General features: G+C 44.0%; 1 protein-coding gene across 1 annotated transcript; it reads left to right on the top strand.

Annotated features, from left to right (window-relative positions):
- Nucleotides 1-27,356, top strand: GFPT2 (glutamine-fructose-6-phosphate transaminase 2). Its single transcript, XM_001505500.6, has 19 exons — nucleotides 1-100; nucleotides 5,722-5,829; nucleotides 7,499-7,597; nucleotides 7,934-8,059; nucleotides 9,895-9,953; nucleotides 10,718-10,852; nucleotides 12,286-12,347; nucleotides 14,567-14,646; nucleotides 15,034-15,151; nucleotides 16,250-16,413; nucleotides 16,745-16,840; nucleotides 16,948-17,045; nucleotides 17,353-17,473; nucleotides 19,394-19,551; nucleotides 20,797-20,911; nucleotides 22,222-22,349; nucleotides 24,546-24,713; nucleotides 25,463-25,624; nucleotides 26,464-27,356. The coding sequence occupies exons 1-19, from the start codon at nucleotides 94-96 to the stop codon at nucleotides 26,506-26,508; spliced, it is 2,049 nt and encodes a 682-aa protein (XP_001505550.2). The 5' UTR covers nucleotides 1-93; the 3' UTR covers nucleotides 26,509-27,356.
- The last annotated feature ends 620 nt before the right edge of the window (nucleotides 27,357-27,976 follow it).

Here is a 27,976-nt window from a genome sequence, read left to right as displayed (position 1 = left end):
AGCAGCAGCAGCAGCAGCAGCAGCAGCAGTTGCAGCAGCAGCAGCAGTAGCAGCAGCAGCAGCAGCAGCAGGCGGAGAAGCAACGGCAGCAAGATGTGCGGTGAGTAGCTGCGGGGGCCGCTCAGGGGATGGAGCCGCCTCCTCCGCGCGGTCCTCCGAGCCCCGTCCGGCCCGGGGAGCAAGCCCGGCTCTGTCCTGGGAAAACGGAGGGGCTGCAGCGTCCCTCCTCCCCCCCGGCCCCAACAGAAGCCCCGATGCGCCCCCCGATCGTCGGGAACCGCACCCCCGAGGAGGGGGATTTCCTCCCCTTTCTTCCATTCCGGGAAAAGAGGGAAGGCCGGGAGGGACTCATGCATAGATTTGCTGTCTTCTCCCTTTCCCTTTCCACCCCCGTTTTAGGCCGTCCTCTTCTTCGCCTGGAAAAGGCCAGCAACGGGGGAAACTGAGTCAACCCCTTTCCCCCCACCCCTCCCCTTCCCACCGGGATCCTGAACACCTCCCCTCCCCCCCACCTCCAAAGGGATTGCCGACCCCCTCCTCTCTCTTCCCCCACCTCCCCTTGTCATTTCCATCCCTCCCCCGCCCCCAGGTAATTGGAGTACGGGCCTCCTCCGAGTTAAGGGGGAGAGATTTGCCGGGGAGATTGAAACGTCGCCGACCTCCTAGAGCGCGCCCCTCTCCAGCCCCGAGAAACGTCTCGGACTGATAAGATTCTCGTCCGAGGGGCTTAGGAAGTGGGTAGGAGGGGGTGGGATTAGCCCCGGGGTAGGGGGAGAGCTATGAGCCCTCCAGGGGGTCTTACATCACCGCCTCCACCTAAAGATGCTTTTATCTTGGCTGCTTTAGAGCCACACAGGGTGGGGATCTTGGAGCTGCAGAGGTTTGGGCTGGGAACCTGTGATCAATCCACGACAAACACACACACAAACACACACACTCTTTCTCCTCCCCAACACACACCCACACATTCTCGTACACATCTGTAATCCTTTTAGGCTCCCTTCAGGGTGGTAGATTCAGATAGAGTGTCTCTCATGCGAGTAGGAAAAGGATAACTACTAACTGGACAAAAAGTCACTGTGTGTCAGTGTGTGTCCCCTTGTGTCCTTTTTTTTCCTTTCTGAGGGTTAAAATTACCCAAAGCCAATGAAATGTGGCCAAACACCAGGCAGGATGTTTTAAGCTATGAATGCTCTTCTTCTATGACTTTTTTTGGGGGGCAGTGGACTACAGAATATTTTAACAGTTTATGTAAATGGAGAAAGGCTCATCTTTTCAGGAAGGTTATACATGCCCTTCTTCCATGTGGGCAGGTTTGTATTAAGGGGTCAATCAGTAATTGTACTCTCCCAAGGGCTTAGTACAGTGCTCTGCACACAGTAAGTGCTCGATAAATACGATTGAATGAATGAATAATATTTGTTGAACTCCTGCTAGGCATAAGCAGACTGAAGACTGTAAACCTGTTGTGGGCAGGGAACATCGACCAACTCTGTTGTATTGTGATCCCCAAAGCACATAGTACAGTCTTCTGCACACAGTAAGGACTCATTAATTACCACTGATTGATTGGGTGCTGAGCACTGTTCTATATGGTCGGGAGAATGCAGTAGAATTAGTATCAATTAATCAATCAATGGTTCTTATACTCCACAAGGAGCTTACAGTCTAGTTAATCTTAAGTGGTTATTACGTTTGGTACATAATAAGCACATAGTGTGCTTATTACTTTTGGCACATAATAAGCAGGTAGTAAGCACACAATAAATGCCATTGATTGATTGATTACTGCTGCCTCTACCACTACTATTATATCTACTTCCACTACTATTACTGCTACCACTACTATGCTATTACTAATTTTACTATGAGCATCACTAGCCCGAAGCAATACCATTTCAGTGTTGTGGTACATCTTCATTCTCTTCCTTAGTTTGATTTCCTCTAGATGTCCTCTTATGTGGAAGGCAACATGGATTTAGTGGAAAGATAATGGGAGTGGGAGTCAGAAGACTTGAGTTCTAGTTCTATTTCCGCCTTTGGGCAAGTCAGTCCGCTTCAGAGGGTGTCTCTGTCATCTGACAAATGTCAGTATAAGATTCACTCTCTCACTGTTAGATTGGGTGCCCTGTGTGGGGAAGGGAGTGTGTCTGATCGGGTAATCTTGTATTTACCCCAATGTTTAGCACATAGTAAGGGCTTAGTATGTTGTGGCCGAAGGAGTACTTCAGTCTTCCAAGACAGACTCTTGGGGTTTTTTTTTGTTTTATTTTTTCTGATGGTATTCATTAAGCACTTGTTATGTGTTCTCATCTAAGTGCCGGGGTAGGCACAAATTATACCTGTGAAGTTCATGGAGAATTCTCTAGGGGGTTGCTTTCGGAGATTCTCCAAGGGAATCACTGCAGTGGATGTTCACAGATTGAATGAGAAATCTCTTGAGATTTCAAGCCCAAACATGACTTCAAGGGTGAAATAACTTCTATGCCTCAGTTACCTCATCTGTAAAATGGGGATTAAGACATGAGCCCCACGTGGGACAACTTGATTATTTTGTATCTACCCCAGCGCTTAGAACAGTGCTTGGCACATAGTAAGCACTTAACAAATACCATAATTATTATTATTATCATTAGTCCCTGCATTGAATCTTTGCTGGATGGTGACTTTGGTCAGGTCTGTGTTTCCATGGTGACTTCTATGTTGGTGGGTGTGTTTCTGTTTCGGGTTTCATTCTCACCCTTCTCCCCCTGGCCCCCATAACCATTATAAGCATTTCTGTACTATTTGGGGGAACATTTTCAGTTAGTTACACATCCTCAGGAAAGAGGTGTATCAAGCGTCACCAAATTTCATTTTGCAGCAGGAGGTTCATTTCAAGCCAGGGGTGAACCAGACCAGATATATGATGCTTACACCACCATATCTGACAGCATATTTTCATGAAAGGTTAACTGCTACTATTGTCCAGATGTCTTTTCATGACAGAAATGTTGAGCGGATTAATGAATTATCAGCGAGGGCGTGAAATGCCAGATTTTCCTGATCATGTATCCCTTAATTGTCAATGAGAATGCTTCTTTCAGTGAATCAATGGCTCAATTCATTGAGTGATAGACATAGAGGATTAATAGCGGTATTTGTTAAGCACTTTATTACATGCCAAGCACTAGGGCTCAAACAGTGCAATCAGGTCACAAATGTTTCCTGTTCCACATGGGGTTCAGTCTAGGGGGTGGAAGATCAGCCCAGAGAGAAGGTGGAGTTCTCTATAGGGTCAATCGGTGGTATTTATTGAACATTTACTGTGTGCAGAGCACTGTATTAAGCTCTTTGGAGAGAACGATATGACAGAGTTGGTAGACACGTTCTCTGCTCATAGTGAGGGTCACAGCAGGTTTTGGGGGTGCTTTACGGGGGGCCGCCTGGACTAATGAAAACAAAGGCAGGGAACATGTCTTCCAATCTGTTGTACTCTCCTCTCCCAAGAACTTAGTACAGTACTCTGCACACAGTAAGTGCTCAAAAAATACCGCTGATTGATTGATTGGAAAGAGCACAGGACTGGGAGGCAAGGAACCTAATTTCTCATCCTGGTTCTGCTTCTTGTCTACTGTGTGACCTTGGGCAAGTCATTTAACTTCTCTGAGCCTCCGTGTCCTCCTCTATAAAATGAAGATTCAATACCTGCTGTCCCTTGAATTGGGACTGTGTCTGACCTAACTGCACCGAATGGGCCCAAGTGCTTGGCATTTAGGAAAGGGCTAACAGGTACAGCTAAGCACACAGTAAGTGCTCAGTAAATACGATTGACTGACTACCAGTAGCAAAGCTCTGATTGTCTCCCCTCAAGGAGCCTACGTTCTCTTGGGGGAGACGGACAAAACTTATTTACAGGTAGCCAAGGAAAGAGCACATATAAGGCTTGAAGCAAGACAAATCCACTGGGAATCAAATAATGGAATGTGTCGATAAATACATCAATAAAATATAGAGTTAAATTGTGAGTCAGGGACAGTGTCCGGATCTGATTGTCATGTATCTACCCCAGTGCTTAGTATAGTGTTTGGCACATAGTAAGCTCATAACAAAAAAATACATTATCATATGTGTATTACAATAGTCTTAATGTACATAGGTGTTAAGGGTGGGTATTGGAGGGTTGTGAATTAATTGGGGAAGGCTTCCATAAATACCACTGACTGGGAGAACTCCCAGAACAGGGAGAGAAAGGTGGTCAGTATTGAAGCAATTTTGGTTAGTTTATCGGTTTAAAAAATAAAATCTAATGAGAGGGATATGTTGAGGAGTAAAACAAAATTCTGTACCGCGGTAATAAATTATTTCACATGTAACTGTGTCGCTTGTGTTTTGCAATGAAGGTTAAGATTCATTCTTCTTGACTCAGAGAAATTGTACCATTTCGCTGCCTAGGCTAACGCTGTGGTTGTCAGTATAATAATAACCACAGTATTTATTAATAATTATTATGGTACTTGTTAAGCACTTACTCTGTGCCAAGCACTGGAAGACACATAAATACAGTCTGATCGGACACAGTCCTTGTCCCACATGGAGCTCACAATATAAGGGGGAGGGAGAACAGGTATTTTATGACCATTTTCCAGGTGAGAAAGCCGAGGCACAGAGAAGTAAAGGGATTTGCCCAAGGTTACGCAGCAGGTGAGCCATGGAAGCCTAGATTAGAACCCAGGACTCCTGAGGGCAAGTCCAGTGCTTTCTCCACTATGCCAGTCTGCTTTTCACCACTGAGGGGGTAGGCTTTGGAATCTGCTGTTTAATCTGTGAGGAAGCCTTCCAGATCCCTGGAGTTAAGGATCCTTAACAATTGCAACACACTCTCCAGCTCTAAGGCAAAACCTCCAGGGAGACTTTTTTTTCTGGAGCCGTGAGTCACATAGGGACAGCACTGCAACTGCAAAACTCATTTACTGGCCCAACACGCCTGTAAATGCGTTGTGCAATTTGGCATAAAGGGGGTTTGGAGATGTGTGAGGAGAATTAGTTTTGGGGACCTTGCCCTTTGTGAAGGGTCATCTGGTTGTATAAGAAATTCTGGTATCATTTCCTAGAAACCAATGGGTGAACATCAATTTAGCCATTTTAAATCTTTTTTTTTTCCAAAAAATCTCCACTAGGAATTCAATCTCACTGACCTCTCTCTCGTAGACAGAAAATGACTGAAACCCAATTATTCTTGAATCCACTTTTATCTGGGATCAGGATGGGAGCCTTTAGCAAAGTCGTAATTTGATATCTGGAAAAACCAAATGTCGGGAAACTTCCCAGAATAAAATTTCAGATTTATGAACCTTTCCCTGCATAGAGAACAGTTCAATTGAAGAAATAATCAGATTCATTTTAACTGGAAACTGGAAACTTAATACTTTTAATAAGTTTAGAAAGGATTCTGAAATCCACCCATTCTCTGACTGGAATGGTCATCAAAAATTCAACCCAAATGTAGCTTGCTTAATAAATGTGGGCACTGTAATTGGCCTGTACCATATAAAATTTGTAATTGGCCTGTACCATATAAAATTTGTAGAATGCTATTTTTCGGCCATTTTAAAACCCAATGGGAAAATTCTCACATTTTTAATTTGTTATTTGGGCTCTCAAACATGTTTTCTTCCCATGTGATCTTTATTTCCTGACAAATGCTGACTTCTGAATCTCTTATTTTTTTTATCTTCCCAGGAATCTTTGCATATATGAACTACAGAGTACCCCGGACAAGGAAGGAGATTTTTGAAACTCTAATAAAGGGTCTCCAGAGGCTGGAATACAGAGGATATGATTCTGCGGGTAATTGGATATTCCTTTTTTTTTCCCTCACTCCCCAAAGAATTAGCATGGAAATATTGGTGTATCTATATGCTGTGCCTATTCTCTCTCTCTTTTTTTATGATATTTGTTAACTGCTTACTATATGTCACGCAGTCCTCATACTAAATTACTCTTTGAAGGTACTCAGAACTCTCTTTAGGAGCGCAGGGTTGAGGGCAATTGAGCACTCTACTGAATGCTTGGGAAAGTACAGTAGGAGCCTACATGCTAATAATAATAATAATTATGGTATTTGTAAAACATTTACTATGTGCCAAGCACTGTTCTAAGCACTGGGGTAGATACGAGCTACTCAGGTTGTCCCACATGAGGCTATCAGTCTTAATCCCCATTGTACAGATGAGGTAACAGAGGTCCAGAGAAGTGAAGTGACTTGCTTAAGGTCACATAGTAGACAAGTGGCGGAGCCAGTGTTAGAACCCATGTCCTCTACTCCCAAGCCCGTGCTTTTAACACTAGGCCAAATTTCCACTATCCTAATAGGAGAGACTGACAAAAATTATTTACAGAGTGAAAGCTGGAAGAAGAACAGTGACAAAGCAGAGCAGACCCAGTGGGAGAAAGTGTGATAAATAATAATAATTTACAATGTATGTTTCAGTGTTTACTGCACACAGTAAGTAGGCAATAAATAACACTGACTGATTTGTACACAAGGGGTGAAGATGGGGTGACTTTTCCCAGTCCGAGGCCTCATCGATCCTACCCTGTGCCCCTCTTGCCCGGGCTCTGAACAGGCTCGAGCCCCTAGTCCAAATGGGTGCTACAACTCCTTGTGTGCGGATTCCAGAGGGCCTAGGTCTCCTGCCTCCCAGCCCTGTGATCTTTCCACCCCACCAACTGCCAGAGGTTTCTCTAGAACTCAGACCACTTTCTTGTTTGGTAACACAGAGTTTCTCCCTTACGACACATGTGACCAGTGGGATCCCGAGCTCCAATTGGCAGGACTCCACTCTCCACCTGTGTTTTGGAGTGGAATTTTCCAGGGGAAATTTCCTCTGGTGTCCCACACCATCTCACAGCAGACATAGTGGCACCAAACTCAGCAGCAGGGGGAGTTTTTTTGATACTCTGTCTCAGCAGTCAATCATAATTACTGAGTGCTTACTGTGTGCAGAGCAATGTAATAAGCGTTTGAGAGAATACTATATAACAGACACATTTCCTGCCCACAACAAGCTTACAGTCTACAGTCTTCCAGCACCCAGTGGAAAGAGCACAGAAATGAAAGTCAGGAGAGCTGGGTTCTAATCCCGGCTCCCCAGCTGGTTCCAATCCTGACTCTGCCACTTGTCTGCTTTGTGACCTTGGGCAAGTCACTTTACTTCTCTGTGCCTCTGTTACCTCATCTGTAAAATGGGGGTTGAGACTGTGAACCCAGTGTGGGACAGGGACTGTGCCTAACTCATTTTGCTTGTATCCACCCCGTACTTAGTACAGTGCCTGATACACAGTAAGTGCTTAACAAAAACCACAATTATTATTTGATGAGGGATGATGGGGGAAGAAAGCTGCAAAAAGTGTTGGTTTAACCCTAGGACAACTTAACCCTTATGTCTTAAAGTATCTTTCCAACTGGGTAGTATAAACAGATCTTAAATGATAGCAACAAATTCTTGAATTGCAGGTGTGGCAATCGATGGAAATAATAATGAAGATAAAGAAAGACACATCAAACTAGTTAAGAAAAGGGGGAAAGTCAAGGCTCTTGATGAAGAACTCTACAGTAAGTAGTAAAAACACTCCCAACTATTCAGCAAATAGTTGTGGTGAAATCTTCTATTAAGTCCACATTCATTTCTCAATAGATTTTCTCTTGTAGCTGGAAATAATTGTAATAAACAGAATTCTGATATAAAAGGAAATTTTCCCCTGTTCTGTTAAATGGATGGGGTGAAAAAAGCTTTCTAAAGGAGAGCAATTTGGAGGGAGTTGGATGAAATTCAATAACTATAATCACCCACTGAATTATGTTAATTCAGTAAAGAAGACTACCTCCACTTCCGCTTGCAGTGTTGTTGAGGACACTTTGTAATATTGGGATGAATCTTCTCCTGTGCAGAGCAAGATGGCTTGGACCTCAAAGTTGAGTTCGAGACACATTTTGGAATGGCTCACACTCGCTGGGCCACACACGGAGTCCCCAGTGCTGTGAACAGTCACCCTCAGAGATCCGATAAAAACAACGGTACGTCTGGGTGGGAAATCCATCAATCAACGGTATTTATTGAATGCTTATGGTGTGGGGAGCACTGTACTGAGCACTTGGGAGAGTACAATACAATAGAGTTAATAGACACAAGCTTTGCCCTCTGGAAGCTCACAGTCTACTGTTGGCCGAGCACTGTGCTGAGTACTTGGGAGAGTGCAAGGGAGTTAGTGGACACGATCTCTGCCCTCAAGGAGCTTACACATCTATTTTGCACAGAGCACTGTACCAAGTGTTTGGAAGAGTCCAATACAACTGAGTTGGTAGACATGTTCCCTGTGCACAACGAGCTTGCGATCTAGATGGCGAGACAGATGTTAAATTATGGAGCCGTACATAAGTGGTATGGGACTGTGAGTGGGGTGAATATCAAGTGCTTGAAGGGTACAGATCCATGTACGTAAGTGACACAGAATGGAGAGGGTATAGGGGAAATAAGGGCCTAGTCAGGGAAGGCCTTTGAAAGAGTTTTTTATTTGCTTTTTTAATGGTATTTGTTAAGTGCTTACAATGTGCCAGGCACTGTACTAAGCTTTGAGGTAGATACAAGCTAATCAGGTTGGACACAGTCCATGTCCCATTTGGGGCTCATAGTTTTAATCCTCATTTTACAGATGAGGGAACTGAGGCACAGAGAAGTTAAGTGACTTGCTCAGGGTTACACAGTGGACAGAATTAGAACCCAAGTCCTTCTGATTTTAATAAGGCTTTGAAGGTGGAGAGAGCGGTGGGCTGTCATATTTGAAGTGAGGAGGGAACTTCAGGCCAGAGGAAGATTGTAGGCAAGGGATCGGCGGTGAGATGGTTGAGATCGAGGTACAGAGGGTTGGTTGATGTTCAAGGAGTGAGGTGTGCAGGCTGGGCTGTATTATGAAATCAATGTGGTAAGGCAGGAAGGGGTGACCTGACTGACTGCCTCAAAGCTCTCAATGAGTTCATCATTTGTCAGTTTGCCATGATGGTCTGACTGCCATGTGGTGTGACAGGAAAGAGGCAATTAACAGAACACCATTCCTGAGAAAGCTATAGAACTTGGGGCACTCAATCTTGCCATCTAGTGTGTCTGTAGACTGTGTGTTGGCTACAGTGCAGGTAAGGGAGCCAGCTCTTGTGCTGCTACATTGTATTATATGTGGCGTCAAAATGGATATTGGGCCAAATAGTGGATGTTGTGTATGTGTGTGTGAACTTTCTATTCAATTCATTCAGTCGTATTTATTGAGAGGTTACTGTGTGCAGAGAACTGTACTAAGTGCTTGGGAGAGTACAATATAATAATAAACGGACACATTCCCTGACCACGACAACCTTACCGTCTAGAGGGTGCTTGTGCATGGTCTGTCTCCCACTCTGGTCTGTAAACTCATTGAGGGTAAAGATTGTATCTCCCAACTCTATTGCAGGGTCCCCTCCCAAGCACTTAGTACGGTTCTTTGCATGCAGAAAGTGCTCAATAAATACTATTGGTGAATTGGACAGGAGTTTGGAACAGGCTTGTGATTTCTCACCAGAACACAGACCTCATGCCAGAAGACAACTAGACCGATAGAATGTAAAGATCTGTTGCTCACTCGGTTTGAAATAAGGGGCAGGGCAGATTCCTCTTGGACATGCAAGACGAACCAGCTCCCATGAGGTCATTTCAACGAGATGTGTTTTTGTTGCCCTTCTACGCCCTGTGTATGTGGGGGGTGAGGGCTGGGGGGATGGGATCTGAGCCATTGCCCAGTCCTCAAGAGAAGGTTGTAATTGTCTGAATTTCATTTTGTGTTCAGACAAAATATGAATAATATAATGTAATATTAATGTTTCAGAATTTGTTGTCATCCATAATGGGATCATCACAAATTATAAGGACCTGAGGAAATTTCTGGTAAGATGGGAGATTATAGCCTGTTTTCTATTTCTTTTTTTCCTTATATTAAGTCCTGGTTATGAATGAAGCAAAGAGGTCGATACAATCAGATCAGACCCTGATCCTGACCCACATAGGGCTCCCAGTCTGAGTCAAGAAGAGCGAGTATTTTAGCCCCATTGTACAGGTGAGGAAACTGAGGCCCAGGGAGATTAAAATAATTTGCTCAAGGTGAGGAGCATATCCGGGATTAGAACCCAGGTCACCTAATTCCTAGTCCCATGTTCAAGCACTAGACTTCAGTACCTCTTTGAACTTTTGAAATCCAGACAACAGGCATGCCCTTGTTTCTGATGGGGTGTCGCAGGGTGAAGTTCAAGTGCTATTTAAGATTCTGAGGGCTTCTGTGAGAGGCTGGACATGGAACTAGATCTTGGAGAAAGATTGGGACCAAGGACTCCTTTATTAGAAGTCAGGATAAAGGAGAAAGGCTCAAGAAGTTCAGGGCCAGAGACCGGAAAATTAGGAGAAACAAGCTAAGATTCAAAACAGAAAGTAGGCAAGGGGAGAGAAGGAGAAGAAGTCTAACCTTAAGGTTTCCCGCCATTTTCTTTCAGGTTCCACCTCCTTTTTCAAGGGAAAAGAAACTTATGGGGGAAGAAGCAAAGGGAGGGATAGGCGGGAATGTGTGTATGTGTGTGTTTTTAGGGGCTGGGAGAGTTTGGAATGAAGCTGTTTCACCTGAAGGTCTGACATTCTATATACTCAAACAACTGTTCCAGGAGACCAAAGGGTATGAGTTTGAGTCCGAAACGGATACTGAGACAATTGCCAAGCTGATCAAATATGTGTATGATAACAGAGAAAGCGAAGACATCAGCTTCTCAACCCTGGTAGAAAGAGTCATTCAGCAGTTGGTAAGTGGGGAATTCCCTTAGTTGAATCCTAAATTAGTCGTGGGAGTAAGCTCTCTTTCTCTTTCATTGTCATCAAAGATATTTGACTGTCTCCTGGATGCAGAGACCTCCTTCTTGCTGGAGGGGTTCCAAAATTGCTGCTGGAAAGTGGGTTCCTGCCTAAAGGGGCTTGGGAAGGCTGAGGGGAGAAGATGTAAAGAGCAGCTTTAATTCCTCTTAACCAGGCAATTAGTATTGCTTTCCTGCTCCCAGAGTGGCAAAATAGACAAAATTTTATGATACTCTTCTTAAGAGCTAATATTTGTGACAAGAAAGCATTTGTTTTACTGTAAATAATTTCCCCAAAAGTGGTATTCTCTGGAAACACCACAGATTTTGTGACAGGAAATCATTTGTTTTACAGTAAATAATTTCCTTCAAAGTGGCATTCTTTGGCAACACTTCACGGCTAAATGGCTTTAAATCAAAAGTTGCCCTAAGAGGGAGGAGTCAGTTCCATCCAATTTTATGGAGTCATGGTTTACAGCAACTATTTATTAATGAGAGCTAATCAGAAACCAGTCACACTGTTCAAATATGACTAGTCACAGTGTCATTCATGCATCAACTACAAACCTTGCAAAAAGGCAGGATAAAACTTTGACCTAGAAACTTCAACAGGTCTCTTTTAAATCAAACACACTGGAATCAGTTTGGTACCATTTCCTTTTTCCAAAAGATTTCCTTTCTCTCCACTCAAGTTATTGTTCAGAATTTAGCTTTTCGACAGCATCCCAAAGCGTGCTTTTGTCTGGCTTCTGCTAGATTTAACACCTCTCTAATTCATCCATCACATCTCCTAACTTTCTACTTCCCTAGGTTCTTAGTCCTGTACTTTGTACCCAGTAAGCACTCAATAAATACGTTGATTGATTCATTCATTCCTTTTCCTAAGAACCTGTGATCAGCCCAAAGTTTAATTCAGTCTAAACTGATCTGGGAAATGGTAGAATATTTTTGTTTCTTTGTTTGTTTGCTTTTAATGATATTTGTTAAGCACTTACTATGTGGCAGGCACTGTACTAAACACTGAGGTAGATAGAAGCTAATCGGGTTGGACACAGTCCATGTCCCCCCATAATAATTCCCCATTTTACAGAGGAAGTAACTGAGGCACAGAGAAGTTAAGTGACATGCCCAAGGCGACACAGCCGACAAGTGGAAAAACTGGGATTAGAACCCAGCTCCTTCTGGTTTCCAGGCCCATGCTCTATCCACTCTGCTGAGGTGCTTGAATTCCCTTCCTCTAAGCTCCTCTGGACTGTCAGCTCCCTGTGGCCAGGGAATGTGGCTACCAACTCTGTTGTTTTGGACTCTCCCAAGCACTTAAGACATGTTTGGCACACAATAAGATCTCATTTAAATAAATATAGCTTGTTTTGTTTGTATTCCAGGAAGGAGCATTCGCATTGGTTTTTAAGAGCATCTACTACCCAGGTGAAGCAGTAACAACCCGGTAAGTGAAGACGAATCTTCATTTTCCCTAAAGAGCCTTTTCTTGGTTGAGCCGTCTAAAAATGGTGCATGAAGCTTTTGTGTCTCACAGGGCACGGGGAATGGATTCAGACCCGACATTTTATACTTGGGAAAGCTTCAATAGAATTTCCGAAAAAGGATTTAAATGTTCAGATGAAAGCCTAATCTAAGTGCACCTTTCGATTTGAACGTTCTGTTCGAGGTTGTGATTAAAAATAGAACTCGGTTTCCATCTCTGCCTTTTCTCCTCTTCCTCCCAGCGGGATATGGAGAAAGGTTCAGAGCAGAGCTCTGTGTTTGGGGAATTGTACATTGCCAAAGGAGGATCTGGGAGCTTCTGGGAACTTTAACCTACCCTGCTAGGCCCTAATGAGAGGAATGAACCACATCACCTCCCCAGATTATCCTGGATGGGAAGGTCAAAGGCAGAGAGGTCTGTGTCTTCCCTGCCTCTGAGCTCCTCTGCAAAGAATTGGGCACAAAAGCATGAAGCAACCAGTCAGTAAATAATATTTATTGAGCTCTTACTCTTTAAACTCTCTTGATTTATCTTATCTGTAATTTGTTTTAATGTCTGCCTCCACTGCTAGATAATAACTTTGATATTTGTTAAGCACTTACTATGTGCCATGGGATAGAAACTGGATCGGACAGTCCCTGTCCCAGATGGGGTTCACAGTCTAAGGGGGAGGGAGAACAGGTATTTAATCCCCTCTTTACAGATGAGGAAACAAGCACAGAGAAGCTAAGGGACTTGCCCAAGGTCACAAGAGGCAAGTGGTGGAGTCAGAATTAGAACCTAAATCCTCTGACTCCTAAGCCTGTGCTCTTTCCCCTAGGCCACACAGCTTCTCTTATTACTGGAGTTTTTACCAACTGGGTCATTGTAAAATCTGAGTTTGCAGTTTGCTATTTCAGAAAGTTATGTGGAATGATCTCAATTCATCACCTGAGACCAAATGAATCCAAGCAGATTGGATTCATCTTGGGTTAAATGCAGTGGATAGTTATTTTCTTCCAAGTTAGCCCAAAAGTCTGTTGAACTAAAAATCTGCTAAAATATCAGGTGCTAGCTCACAAACTAATAACCATACTGTCAATAGTTTTATGAATAAATTATTCCTTTTTCTTGTAAATGGTCCATTTACAGTGAATCGAGTACTGATGACTGAAGCTGTTGTCTCAACATTGCCAAGATTTTCTTGGGGTTTGAGGTCTGACTTTTCACTGTAGGAGTTATGAGAATGAAATATTCTTTGCTCGGTGTGCACTGAAACTTAAGATTGGTGTGCAAGCCAAAATGAATAAATCCAAATGTGTGTTAGATTTTAGAAATAAGGCATTACAAAACCTTGAGTGTATTAGATTGGGCACAGACTCTAGTTGACGACTCCCAGAACTCATTTGAAACCAGAAATTCTTGGTTGGGAACAGGAAATGTATTGCCAGACTCTGAAAGCATTCTTCAGTTTGTATCTGTTTGGAAATAACTGTGGCAGTTGTTTAAAGTGCTTACTTGGTGCTAAGCGCCAGGGTAGGAATAAGATTATCAGATCAGAGTCCCTGTCCCACACTTGGGTCAGAATCTATTCCCCCACACACACCATTTTACAGGTGAGGAAACTGAGGCTAGTTTAAGCGACTTGTTCAAAGTCACACAGCAGGCTGGTGCTGGGCACTTTCCAGTGAGCAACACTGCGTCCCCTGAGAGGAGAGGCGTGGAGGTAAAATAGATTGTAGATGGATGGAGAAAGGCGGTTTGGACATTTTTCCTGGCTCAGCTGTTACCTGTGACTTTGAACAAATCACCTGGTAAACCTGGTTCCCGAATGACCTCTGCCCTCTGATGAGAGGTCAGGAAGGATTAGTGAACGGATGTTTATAAACCTCCTGGAGGTCCTTAGCTCTCATTGGGTCAATTCACCATGGGAGTTAGTTCCAAATGTTCTGGGCACTGCCTCACCCTAGATTAAAACATTATAATTGGCATTTCAGCAGCTGATCTCCCTATTGATTGAGCCTAGTCACTTCCTGATGAAATGCTTCAAACTGTATTTCGACAGGACACCCAGTCAATTAACTTTTCTGTCAAAAGGGCTGAATGCAGATCGGGGCAGTCTGTCTTTAATGCCAAGAGCAACGTCGCTGTAACCCCACGAATGACACCTTGGGTGACTTTGTTCGTTGTTATATTTTCAGGAGAGGAAGCCCTCTGCTCATTGGAGTTCGCAGCAAATATAAACTTTCCACGGAACAGATCCCCATCTTATATAGGACATGTAAGTTAGCGCTAAAGCATCTGGGAGCTTGATTAGTGTTGCTAGCCTGCTTCTCAAAATCCAGCACGTGGGTTTCGTTTTTTTAAGTCTCAGCCTACCAGGAAAGTTACTAGAGTTGGCTGATAGTATGTGTGGTCTCACTTTACTCGGTGGAAGAAGAGTTTCCCATCAGCCACTGTTGCCATGGCCTCATCCTCAAGTCTTCTAAAAGATTGGTCTCTGGGTCAAGTTTGGCCAGTGCAGACATGATTAAAAAAAAGGCAGCAGTAGCTCAGATATCAGTGAAAAATCTCAGCTCCGGATTTGTGACACATTGTAACGCTCTGTCACTTTCTCTTTCACCCAGGCTTTTGAAGTGAATTTGACTTGCTTTGTTTCATTTAACAGGCAACATTGAGAATGTGAAGAACATCTGTAAAACCCGAATGAAGAGGCTGGATAGTTCAACCTGCCTTCACGCTGTTGGAGACAAAGCCGTAGAATTTTTCTTTGCTTCCGATGCCAGGTAGCTGGGAACTTTTTTTTTTCCTTTTCCCCCAGTCTGTAATTTATTTGAATGTCCATCTTCTCCTCTAGTCTATAAGCTCCGTGAGTACAGGGATCATGTCTACCTACTCTACTGTACTGTACTTTCCCAAGTGCTTAGTACAGTGCTCTGCACACTGTAAGCGCTCCGAGAAGCGGCGTACCATTAACAAAAAGGGGGAAATTCAAGATAAACAGGGAAGTACAGACATGCAAAACTCTCCCCATTATATTTGGGAAGAGATCAATCAATTGCATTTACTGAGCACTTACTTTGTGCAGAAACACTGTACTAAGCGCTTGGGTGAGTACAGTGCAACAGAATTAGCAGATATGTTCCCTGCTCATAACGAGCTAACAGTCTAGAGGGGGGTTTACAGTTTAGAGGGGAGCATGAGCCTTTTGAAGAAAGCAAGAGCACAGTAGTGAGAGGGTTAGATATCTTTTCCTGCCTGGAGGGAGAGAAAGAATCATGAAAAAAAGAAGTCAATGTGCAGCTTTTCTTGCCCAGTCTTTAGATAACAAAGGACAAGTGAAGTGCAGTTCAGGCTTAGGACTCGAATCAAATGGTGACATAGTACTGGCATACATTATATGAGGAAACAGTCGGAAGGCACAGATCACCAAGAAATGGCACAAGGAATCAGTGAGCCTTTAACTGCTAGAGAAATGTCAAAATGAACCCTAGTGTGTCTCCGAAGTCAATTAGTGGTCTTTATTTTATTGCTTTTTAATGGTATTTGATGAGCACTTAATATGTGCCATGCGTTGTTCTAAGTGCTAGGGTAGATACAAGCTAAACAGGTTGGATACAGTCCATGGCCCACAAGGGGCTAACGGTCTTAATCCCTATTTTCCAGATGAGGTAACTGAGGCTCATAGACTTGCCCAAAGTTGCATAGCAGAGAAGTGGTGGAGCCAGGATTAGAACCCAGTATCTCTAACTCCGGGGCTCATGCTCTATCTCTTGGGCTATGCTGCTTCTTATTTTTATACTGGATTGCCCATTTAAGTAGCCCTTGTTCTAAGATGAACAGGTCAGTTCTGAAGTGATGCATTTATTTATTTATGTCTATAGTGCTATTATTGAACACACCAACAGAGTCATTTTCCTTGAAGATGATGACATTGCAGCAGTGGCTGATGGAAAACTCTCCATCCACCGAGTGAAACGCTCAGCTAGCGATGATCCATCTCGAGCCATCCAGACCCTGCAGATGGAATTGCAGCAAATTATGAAAGGCAGGTATTCTCCTCCTGAACCCGACAAACAGCTCTGCTGAAATGTGTGTTTTCACAATGTAGTTCGGATGGATTGCTGTGTGACCCTGGGCAAGTCACTTCACTTCTCTGAGCCTCAGTTATCTCATCTGTAAGATGGGGATTAATAGTGTCAACCCCATGTGGGACATGGACGGTGTTTAATCTGGATTAACTCGTATCTACCCCAGTGCTTAGTACAGTGCCTGGCATCAGAGGCAAAACAATCCTCCAAAAAATATCAGCTGAAAGAAAATTCAGACGTGGACCATGGAATTGGCTCCGTCCTGACTGACCATGTTTATTTAATTAGGAAACTTCAGTGCTTTCATGCAGAAGGAGATTTTCGAGCAGCCAGAATCAGTCTTCAACACCATGAGGGGCAGGGTGAATTTTGAGACCAACACAGGTAACTTGTATAGTTTCCTAATGGTGACATTCAAGTCTTCGATTTCCACCTAGAACAGTGATTCAGGAAGGCCTCTGGGTTAATATAATCTCTTTGATGCTCTGCAGTGCTGCTAGGGGGCTTGAAAGACCACTTGAAAGAGATCCGAAGGTGTAGACGGCTGATCATCATTGGCTGTGGGACTAGCTACCACGCGGCAGTTGCAGTAAGTTAAACCCAGTCATCCAGCTTAACGTGAGACTGTGCCTGGTGAGACTGTTCTTTTGCAGTTGTCATATCTGCCATTTTCCTTCCAAGGATGGGACATATCTCCTTCACTTGGTAATGTTAAAAAATACCATGCACTTTATGCAGATTTCACTGACCTCTTGTACTGTTCGATGACAGCCTTCCTGTCTTTTCACATTAACGACATCTGTGACGTGGTGTTTTCTGCTAGAGCTTTACTTGCTTATCTTGATCCTACTTTGTTTCAATGAGGGTCCTTCATAACTAATATCTGCTGACTTTAGACACGGCAGGTATTGGAAGAACTGACAGAGTTGCCTGTGATGGTGGAACTTGCTAGCGACTTCCTGGACAGAAATACCCCTGTATTTAGAGATGATGTTTGCTTTTTCATAAGTCAGTCAGGTGAGTGATATCGATGTCTTTGACTGCCCTTGATCAGACTGACTCTAAAACTGGCAGCCTCTATGGCCAGTTCCAGAGCTCTGGGAGAGGGCACCTTTTAAAAGCGAAGAGCAGGTGTGGAATAGGGGCAGGAACTCCACAAGGGCTTCTGAGAATTTTTGTCCCAAAGACCAAAAATGGGGGCCAAGAACTACTCTGACCATGCTCAGAATTGATTCTCAGACTGCACCTGCCAGAAGTACCTGTTTCCCTGAGGGAACCTAAGATTTTTACGCAGTACCTGTGGACAGGGAACGTGTTTACCAACTCTCTTGTGCTGTACTCTCCCAAGCACTTAGTATAGTGTTCTGTACTCAATAAGCACTCAATAAATACAATTAATTGATTGATTGATTAACACCAAACTGCCCCAAGGAGCCTAAATTTCTAGGCCGCTTGATCCTCCTCCCTATGGTGTGAAGATATAACTCCGTAATTCACTTCTAACTCCTGGAATTACAGCAACCTCTGACATTTACACATTTCCTTTAGTCCCTTTTTTTTTTTTTTAGCAAAGTCAACTGACCAGTTAATTATTTTTTCTGCTTAATTTATGAATATTTTCATAAAGAAGCAGTGTAGCCTAGTGGAAAGAACATAGGACAGGGAGTCATGAGACCCGGATTGTAATCCCAGCTCCACCACTTGCCTGTCAGATGACCTTGGGCAAGTTACTTAATCTTGCTGGGTCTCAGTTTCCTCATCTGAAAATGGGATTAAATGTCTGTTTTCCATGAGGCGGGAACTGTGTCTGATTTGATTGATTTGTCCCTAACCCAGTGATCGGCACATAAGCCATTAACAAATATTATTTTTATTTTTTTATTCATTCAATCGTATTTATTAAGCAATTACTGTGTGCAGAGCACTATACTAAGTGCTTGGGAAAGTACAATACAGCAATAAAGAGTGACAATTCCTGCCCACAACAAGATTTTAAGTTTATCTTCCCTTTTAAAGTACAAGCTCTTTGCGGGCAGTGAACGTGTTATATGATTTGCGGTACTTTCCGAAGCACTTAGTACAGTGCATTGTGCTGAGTAGTAATAGTACTTATTAAGCATTTACCAAGTACAAGGCCTATACTAAACACTGCGGAGTAATCCTCAAGTGGGAGTTAAACACGGTCCCTTGGTCCTCCCGGAGCTTACAATCAAAAATATGGCAGGGTGGGGTTTAGAGACAGATACAATTGGAAAGGTGAAGCATTCTAAGTGCATTAGAGCAGTGCTGGGCACATAGTAAGCACTTAGCAAATACCATCATTATAAAACAACATTGAAGACCACTTGAAAGAGCAGAATCTAACAATTCCAGTGGTAAAGGACACCCGTAGGGGTCTTCTCAAGTGTGCTCATGGCCCCATATGGGAGCAGGGCATGCTGGCAGCTGGCATGCTGGGAGCAGGGTGGTGGGAAGGTGGCAGGATTTTCCCCTCTAGACTGTAAGCTTATTATAGGCAGGGAAAGTGTCTGCTAATTCTGTTGTATTCTCCCAAGTGCTGAGTACAGTGCTATGCACAGAGTAAGTGCTCAGTAAATACCGTTGATCGACTGAATGATTTGTTCGGCCAAAGGTTGGGGAGAGAGAGGCGCAGGATAAACATGAATACTAATATGTATCATTAATATTACTAATACATATAAGCACCATAAATGCCCATCATATCCATACCAAAAAAATCCATTCCGATAAATACTAATTATACCATTAATACCAATGAATGCCATCAATGCCATTCACACCAATAACACTATTAACTACCAATAAGTGCCATTAATACTACTAACACCCTAATTACCAGTAATGCCACTAATCCCAATAAATGTCCACCTCAACCACCCCCACCTGCTAACGCTAAGACGGGCTTCGGCTTCCCAGGTGAGACCGCCGACACCATCATGGCCCTGCGTTACTGCAAGGAGCGTCGAGCTCTGACGGTTGGCATCACGAACACGGTGGGCAGCTCCATCTCCAGAGAGACCGACTGCGGCGTGCACATCAACGCCGGCCCTGAAATCGGGGTAGCGAGCACCAAGGTAGCCAGCTGCCATTTAGGACCAGGGGTGGGGTACCAGCCAGAGGTGGGGGGTTGTCCCCTTCTCCCCAGGCCTTTTCTGAGGAAGTCCAAAGCCGGAGGTGAGGGCGGGAGGTGTCCTCAGAGGTTGGAATTTGGGTGGGTGGCAGTCAGGCTTGGAAGGCAGTGGACTGCGGTGTGACAGTCATTGCTTTGGAGAAGCAGCGTGGCCTAGTGGATAGAGCCCGGGCCTGGGAGTCAGAAGGACCTGGGTTTTAATCCCGGCTCTGCCAGTTGTCTGGTCTGCGATCTTAGTCATGTAACTTCACTTCTCTGTGTCTCAGTTCCCTCATCTGTAAAATGGGGATTAAGACTGTGAGCCCCAAGCGAGACATTCGACTGTGTCCAACCCAATCACGTTGTATCTACCCCAGTGCTTACAGTGCCTGGCACATAAGTAAGAGCTCAACAAATACCACAGTTATTATTATTACTATTATTATTATTATTGGCTTTCCTCATGAAATAGCCTGTTGCCGGTCTGTTACCTCAGGTCTTGTTCCCTCTGGAGGCCAATACTGGGAGGATGAAGACAGCTGGTAGAAGGTTGCATCAATTCCAACTCACTGAGCTCAGTGTCCTTGAGAATTCTCTCAGGAGCAGCGTGGCTTAATGGATAGAGCGTGGATCTGGGAGTAAGAAGAACCTAGGTTCTAATCCCGGCTCCGCTGATTGTCTGCTAGGTGTCCTTGGGCAAATCACTTTTCTGGGCCTTGGCTATCACATCTAAAATAAGGATTTAGACTGTGAGCCCCATGTGGGATATGGACTGTGTTCAACCTAATTGGCTTGTATCTACTTAGTACAGTACCTGGTACATAGTAAGCGCTTAACAGTTACCATTAAAAAAAAAAAAAAGACGGTGAGATCGGACCAGAGTGTTTATTGGGACTGACCTGATCGTTTGGATTATGACTCGTTGGTAAGGAACCCTTGGAGTTGCAAGGTGTGGGGTTTAGAGTCCCCCACATCTCTCCCATGAGCAGGTGTGCTCCAGCTTGAGTAGCTATTGGAGAACTAGGCATGACTGGACGGAAGGATCTGAATTCCCTGAGCAGGGAGGGTTGGGGGACAGAGACCTTCAGACCCTTGCACCTTAGCAGGGGGTGTGCGAGTGCCTGCTAGCAACGCTGCTTCCCCCAGCATAGCAACCACCTATCTTAATTGAGCTGTTTTCCCAGAGAATCACGGTTCTCTTTGTCCTCAGGCTTACACCAGCCAATTCGTCTCCCTGGTGATGTTTGGCCTGATGATGTCGGAAGACCGCATTTCTCTGCAAAATAGGAGGCAGGAGATCATCAACGGACTGCAGTCGCTCCCAGGTACGTTCCTCGAGTTCGACTCATGCTTGTAAACTGAGAGACTTCATTCATTTATTCAATCAATCGTATTTATTGAGCACTTACTGTGTGCAGAGCACTGTGCTAAGTGCTTGGGAGAGTACAACATAACAAACAGGCAAAATCCCTGCCCACGAGCTTACAGTCTGGAGGGGAGAGGCAGACATTAGTAGAAATAAATAAATTACAGATTTGGACATAAGTACAGATGGGTTGTTGGTGGGGGGTGATGGATGAAGGAAGCAAGTCAGGATGATGCAGAAGAAAGAGGGAGAAGAGGAAAGGAGAGCTTAGTCAGGGAAAGCCTCTTGAAGGAGATGTGCCTTTGAAGGGGGAGAAAGTAATTGTCTATTGCTTTTGAGGAGGGTGGGTGTTTCAGGACAGAGGTAGGATGTGGGCGAGGGTTTGGCGGTGAAAGAGTCTAGATCAGGATACTGTGAGAAGGTTAGCATTAGGGAAGCCAAGTGTGTGGGTAGTAGGAGAGTAGAGAGGTGTGGTAGAAGGGGGCAGCAGGGTGATTGATTGCTTTAAAGCCAATGGTGAGGAGTTTTTATTTGATGCAGAGCTGGATGGGCAACCATTGGAGTTTCTTGAAAAGTGATGAAAAACAGCCTGATTTTTTTTTGTAGAAAAATGATCCCTGACTAATCTCTCATCTCTCCCACACCTTGTTTTCCCTCCTATTGCATCTGCTACACACTTCAGTCCATATCTCCTAAACACTTAGCAACTCACCCCACCCCATCTCTGCCCTACTGGTCATTTTAGTGTCTGTCTCCCCCCACTAGACTAAGCTTTTTGAGGGAAAGGAGTATATCTTCTAACTCTATTGAAGTCTCCCAAGTGCTTAGAAGAATGTTTTGCATACACAGTGTAAGATTTCGAGGGCAGGTAGCATGTCTACCAACTTTATTGGACTCTCCCAAATGCTTAGTACGGTCTTCTGCACACAGACCGTAAACTCCTTGATGGCAGGGATCATATCTACCAACTTCATTGGACTCTTCGAAATGCTAAGTACAGTGCTCTGCACATAGTAGGCAGTCAATAAATTCCGCTGATTGTTATTCCAGCCATAAGGTTTGTCATCACAAATTCAAATTCTGACACTTATATCTACCCGCTTCCCATAGAGGAGCGTTCAGATAAGACAACCAATTGAGATGACGTAAGCCCTGTGACACTGCTTTAGACTGACAGCACTCAGTGTCCCCAAGAGCTTGTTTAAACCTGCTCGGGCCGATGAGAATGGTGGCACTTACTCTGCTTTTCACTGTGCGTTTGGTCTGTAGAGATGATCAAAGAAGTGTTAGCTTTGGATGAGAAGATCCATGATCTGGCCTTGGAACTCTACAAACAAAGATCCCTTTTGGTGATGGGTCGTGGTTATAACTACGCTACTTGCCTGGAAGGAGCATTGGTAAGACTTTCTTTTTTTTTTTTTTGGTCTTTCACTGTGTATGCCACTTGGTCAGACTGAACTTTTGCACCTGTTCACTTCTGAACTTCTGTATATTGAGGGGATGTCCCCCTTCCCCTACCAACGGGTGTCCCCCAGGATTAAGTTAGCCATTGGAGTAAGGCCAGTCACTCCCCTAAACATTCAGTCATGTTGGGGATCAGAAGCCCCTGTTACACTAATCAAGCATCAAGAAGAATGATGCTCAGTTTCCAGCATGCTTTGGGATAACAGGTAAATTTTGAGAAACTGCCTCTGAATTCAATGGGCCCAGAGCCCTTTGGCCTTGAGGATTGACCCCTGACCACCATTTGTTGGAGCTTTTAGAGGGAGCAAATCAGAGCATCATAAAGCAGCATGGCCTAGTGGATAGAGCACGAGTCTGGGAGTAAGAAGGACCTGGGTTCTAATCCCAGGTCCCCCACTTGTCTGCTGTGTGACGTTGGCCAAGTCAGTTCACTTCGTTGTGCCTCTTCCCTCATCTGTAAAATGGGGATTAAGACTGTGAGCTCATGTGGGACAGGGACTGTGTCGAACCCAATCACCTCTATCTACTTCAGTGCTTAGTACAGTGCCTGGCACATAGTAAGCGCTTAACAAATACCACAATTATTATTATTATTATTATGAACTCAAGTTACTTTAGTTCACACACAACTCAGCTTGTATTGATGTTGTCTTGTGCCAGATCTACACAGTAAGAAAGGGGAACTGGAGGGAAGGTCATGATTGTAATTATTATTATTATTGTACTTGGTAAGTGCTTGCTATATACCAAGTGCTGGGGTAGATACAAGTTTATCAGATTGGACACAGTCCCTGTCCCTCATGGGGCTCACAGCCTAAGTACGAGGAGAACAGATATTGAATCCCCATTTTACAGACGAGGAAAGTGAGGCACAGATATGCGAAGTGACTTGCTCAAGATCACACAGCAGGCAGTTGGCAGAGCTCTGGTTAGAACCCATGTCCTCTGTCTCTTGGGCCCATCCTCTTTCCACTGGGCAACACTGCTCCTCACCATAATTGTGGCATTCATCAAGCACTTGCTATGTACAAGGCTCCAGGGTAGATATAAGGTTATGACAACAGGCACAGTCCCCACATGGGACTTCCAACATTCTTGACCCCATTTTACAGATAAGGAAACCGAGGCTTAGTGAAGTAAAATGACTCTACCAAGTTCATAAAGGGGTCCAGTGGCCGGGCTGGGATGTGAGTCTAGCTATCCTGACTTCCAGTCCTGTGCTCTGTCCTCCAGACCCTGCTTTATCTGAGAAATTCATGCTGGTTAGCTACCAAACCCAAGCCCTGGATTCAAAATCGAGAGTACTGGGAACCACGGAACTCCATTTTTTGGTCTTGAGTTATCCAGATTTACCAGTTAACTTCACTTTGTGCAGCGTAGACTTGTCAGGGTGGTCTTAAGGGAACAAAAACCAGTTATTTTCAGTAATATTAGTGGGCCCTTACTGTGTGCATAGCGCTGTACTAAGCACTTGGGAGAGTGCAGCAGAAGTAGTAGTCATACTCCCTGCCTTCAAGGAGCTTACAGTCTAGCAGGGGAGGCAGGTGCTAAAACCCCCAAAAAAAACTACGTGTAGGAGAAGCAACAGAGTTTTAAGATCTATAGGTACGTGCTGCAGTGGGAAGGAGCGGAGAGGGAGTTCTAGGGCTGACTCTTCTTACTACTGAAAGATCTATATTCATTATAGCAAGACTGGTCAGTCTCTTTGGTAGAGAAAAAGGTTTTTACTTAGGCTGTCTTACAGTAAATCAATGGACCTTCTGTAGGCCTATTTTAATGCCAATATACCAGTGTCTGCATTTGTAAGAAAGTCCTTGTATCAATTACACTCGTTTCCTGTTTTACCGCTTAACCCACATGACCTGAAAAAACCATTTTTCAAGGAGAATTTAAGAAATGTTCTGTTCTCCAACCTCAGCTAGATAAACGATGCAGCTCTAGGATAACGGTAAATAACACTGATCCAGATGAAAGGATGAAAAAAGCTAACCGTCTAGGCCTAAGCTAAATCACAGTTCCTAGAAAATAAGGAAATAATGAGGCTCTGTTTGGGTTTTTCCTAATAGGGTCCTTGGCATGGTCAATGAGTTTTGCTCTTTTGGTCACTCTCTTCTTTATCTATTGACTAGAAAATCAAGGAGATCACATACATGCACTCGGAAGGCATCTTGGCAGGAGAGTTAAAACACGGGCCCCTAGCCCTCATTGATAAACAGATGCCAGTGATCATGGTCATTATGAAGGATCCCTGCTTTACAAAGTGCCAGAATGCTCTGCAACAGGTCACTGCTCGCCAGGTGAGTTATCACTGCCTCTTCGTCCTGTGGGCGTGGTTGGGGGAGGGGGTGTCATTGAGTCACCTTGGAGAACGCCTCCCATAGGCCCATCTCCTCCAAGGAGCCTTCCCTGACTAAACCCTCCTTTCATCTTCTTCCACTCCCTTCTGTGTCACCCTGACTTGCTCCCTTTATTCATTCCCTCTTCCCAGTCCCCCAGCACTTATGTCCATAGCTGTAATTTTGTTTGTTTATATTAATGTCTGTTCTCCCTGAAGCACCATCCCTAGTTTGTAAGTTCATTGTGGGCAGGGAATTTGTCTGTTTATTGTTCTATTGTACTTCATTGTGTAGACACATTGCATAGACACATTGCATGCCCACAGGGAACTTACAGTCTGCAGTGTGCAGAGCACACTGGGAGAGTTGAAGACAGACAGTGTGGGAAGAAACGTTCCCTGCCCACAGGAAGCTTACAGTCTACTTCTTACAGAGCACTGTACTAAGTACTTGGGAGAGTCCAACATAAGGGTCTTGGTAGATGCATTCCCTGCCCACAAGATTCTTACAGTCAAGAGAGAGAGCTTTTGGTCTAAATCTGAGAAATGGCTTTTTTAAATTTTCTTTTTTAATACAATTCTATGGCAGTCAAAAAATCAATCATATTTACTGAGTGTTTACTGCGTGCATGTCTAACATGGGAGTTAGACATGTTCCCTGCCCACAACAAACTGGTTTCAGTTTCCTCCCTGACCTTCCATTCATTTCAGGGTCGCCCGATCATACTGTGCTCGAGGGATGATACCGAGAGTTCCAAGTTTGCATATAAAACTATTGAGCTGCCACAGACGGTCGACTGCCTCCAAGGAGCCTTAAGTGTTATTCCTTTGCAATTGCTCTCATTCCACTTGGCGGTTCTCAGAGGATATGATGTAAGTCTAGTCTAGCTTTTCATTTCCCAGTTAAAGCAGCTAGGATGAGCACGTTTGTCTGGGGAGACTGACACTAAAATAAAGAACAGGCGAGGGGAAGCCATAGAGCATAAATATACGTACATAAATCTTCCAGGCATGGCCTAGCCAATACAGCACAGGAATCAGAAGGATCTGTTCTAATCCCAGCTCGGCCACTTGTCTTCTGTGTGACCTTGGGCAAGTCACTTCACTTCTGTGTGCCTCGGTTTCCTAATCTCTAAAATGGGGATTAAGACTGTTAGCCCCGTGTGGGACATGGTCAGTGTCCAACCTGATTAGCTTGCATCTACCCCATTGCTTAGTATTGTGCCTGGCACATAATAAGCGCTTAAGGAATTCCAGGAGAAAAGGGAGTCACCCAAATGCTTAGGGGATATGCAGAACTGCTCAAGTGGCAGTAGAGGAGAAAATTAATCATGGAAGGACTTTGAAGATAGGGAGAGCGGTGGTTTGCCGGCTGAGAAGTGGGAGGGAGTTCCAGGGAGGAGGGAGGGTGTGAGCAGCGAGAAGGATGAAAATAAAGTATATGAAAGGTAGGCTTTGAGACAAGCAGGGGAGTGAGAGGAGCAGAGCGTGAGCTGGGGAGCAGTGAGAGAAAAGTGAGGAAAACTAGAGAGGAGAGAGCTGACTGGGGAACTTAAAGCCGACCGTCAGAAGTTTAGATTCATGTGCATTTGCCATTTTAAAATCCAAATAGATGGAAATGCCTGTCGGAGAATGCATCCGGCCCCTCCCCTTTGCTGTCCGGTGTTCAAAAATGTCGCCTTGACTTGAGAGCTTGTTCTTTTTCATTTTAGGTTGACTTTCCTAGAAACCTGGCCAAATCAGTGACGGTGGAATAAGAAGAGATGAGTGTTTGTTGTACTTGGGTCACTCAAGTGTCGTTCTGCTTCTTCACATTCAACGGTCTGATTTGTTACATGCTTGTAACTAGAATTGACAAAGTAAACTGAAAAGTGAGAGTGTTTTTAGAGAGTTCTCGAGTACCTTGTTTAATTGCAGCTTGAAAAGCTTTCAATGTGCCTTTACCCAAGTGCTTTTGCTTATAGCAAATACCTGTTTCTATATGTCCTGAAGTTGCCAAAGGAGGAGGAAAATCATTGTTTACATATGGTATACAGAATGAACTTTTCTACTACTGTGCAATATATATATATATATATAAATACATCTCTTCAGAGTAACTGTGAACATTTTTTTAGCCAATACTACTTAGTTTTAAAGACAAAGTATTTATAACTACAGTTGTATAGCTTTTAAGTTATTTTTCTAGTCTGTTGCTTGACTGTAGCAGTGGTAATCCCCTTATTGTAAATCCCCGACATGTAACAGTTCGTTGTTTTAATGTGCTGTCTCCATTAAAGAGTAGTTCACATGTTAACTTGGAACTACAGAATGGATCTCCCGCCTTTCCCATGCTTCCCCGATCATTCTCATCTCTCTCCAGCTCCCAGTAACCTGAGAATCGTCAACTTTGACTCATTGCCCCAAGGCTGCAATTCCTCAAGCTGTCACTTCAGTCTTATCTGGTCCCAGTTCTCAAGCCAAAGTAGCATTTCGGTGAATGCTTAGAACCAAACTGGCTTGGAATTTCCCGTGCAAGGGGAAATCTTTCAAATGGGCTGCCAGTTTAAAAGCATATGCAGACCAATCGCTATGCAACAAAACAAAATAAAGACAGTACACTTTTTTTTTGTGTGGCCAAGTGTTTTATCTGGTTCCTTCGATGTCCACACGGCAAGTGAGAGTGGCTCTTCTGGAAACTGATAGGCTGGACAGGATCTCCATCTCACATTACATCTCTTTTCATTGCACAATGGGGGAGGGTTTGAATAGAAATCCTGGTGTCTGTCTGTCCAGACACAAGCAATGCTGAATCTGATACTGACAAAGTGGTTTCAAGGGGCTAATCAGAAGTTAGTAGTGTTTATTCATTCATTCATTCATTCATTCATTCATTCAATCGTATTTATTGAGCACTTACTGTGTGCAGAGCACTGTACTAAGTGCTTGGTAGAGTACAATATAATGATAAACAGACATGTTCCCTGCCCACAAAGAGCTTACGGTCTAAAAGGGGAGACAGATATGGATAGAAACAAATCAATTACAGATATGGAGAAAAGGAGTGCTTAGTCAGGGAAGGTCTCTTGGAAGAGATGTGCCTTCAGTAAGGCTTTGTAATTGTTGGATATGAGTGTACTGAAAGCTGTATTAAGCACTGGGAAGAATACAGTTAAGCTACTTAAGTCTCAGAGCATCGAATCTGTGGCCATCACCACACAGCTGAGCTGGATGGGACATGGGGTG

This window comes from Ornithorhynchus anatinus, chromosome X2, assembly GCF_004115215.2.
Source record: "Ornithorhynchus anatinus isolate Pmale09 chromosome X2, mOrnAna1.pri.v4, whole genome shotgun sequence".
NCBI classification, from domain to species: domain Eukaryota; kingdom Metazoa; phylum Chordata; class Mammalia; order Monotremata; family Ornithorhynchidae; genus Ornithorhynchus; species Ornithorhynchus anatinus.
This window is presented reverse-complemented; position numbering and strand designations above follow the sequence as displayed.

Bases quoted from the DNA above. Each gene is read 5' to 3' on its own strand.
- GFPT2 (XM_001505500.6), top strand. The intron at 12,348-14,566 runs GTAAGTGAAGAC...TTATATTTTCAG, and splicing joins GGTGAAGCAGTAACAACCCG to GAGAGGAAGCCCTCTGCTCA. The intron at 16,841-16,947 runs GTAACTTGTATA...GATGCTCTGCAG, and splicing joins GAATTTTGAGACCAACACAG to TGCTGCTAGGGGGCTTGAAA.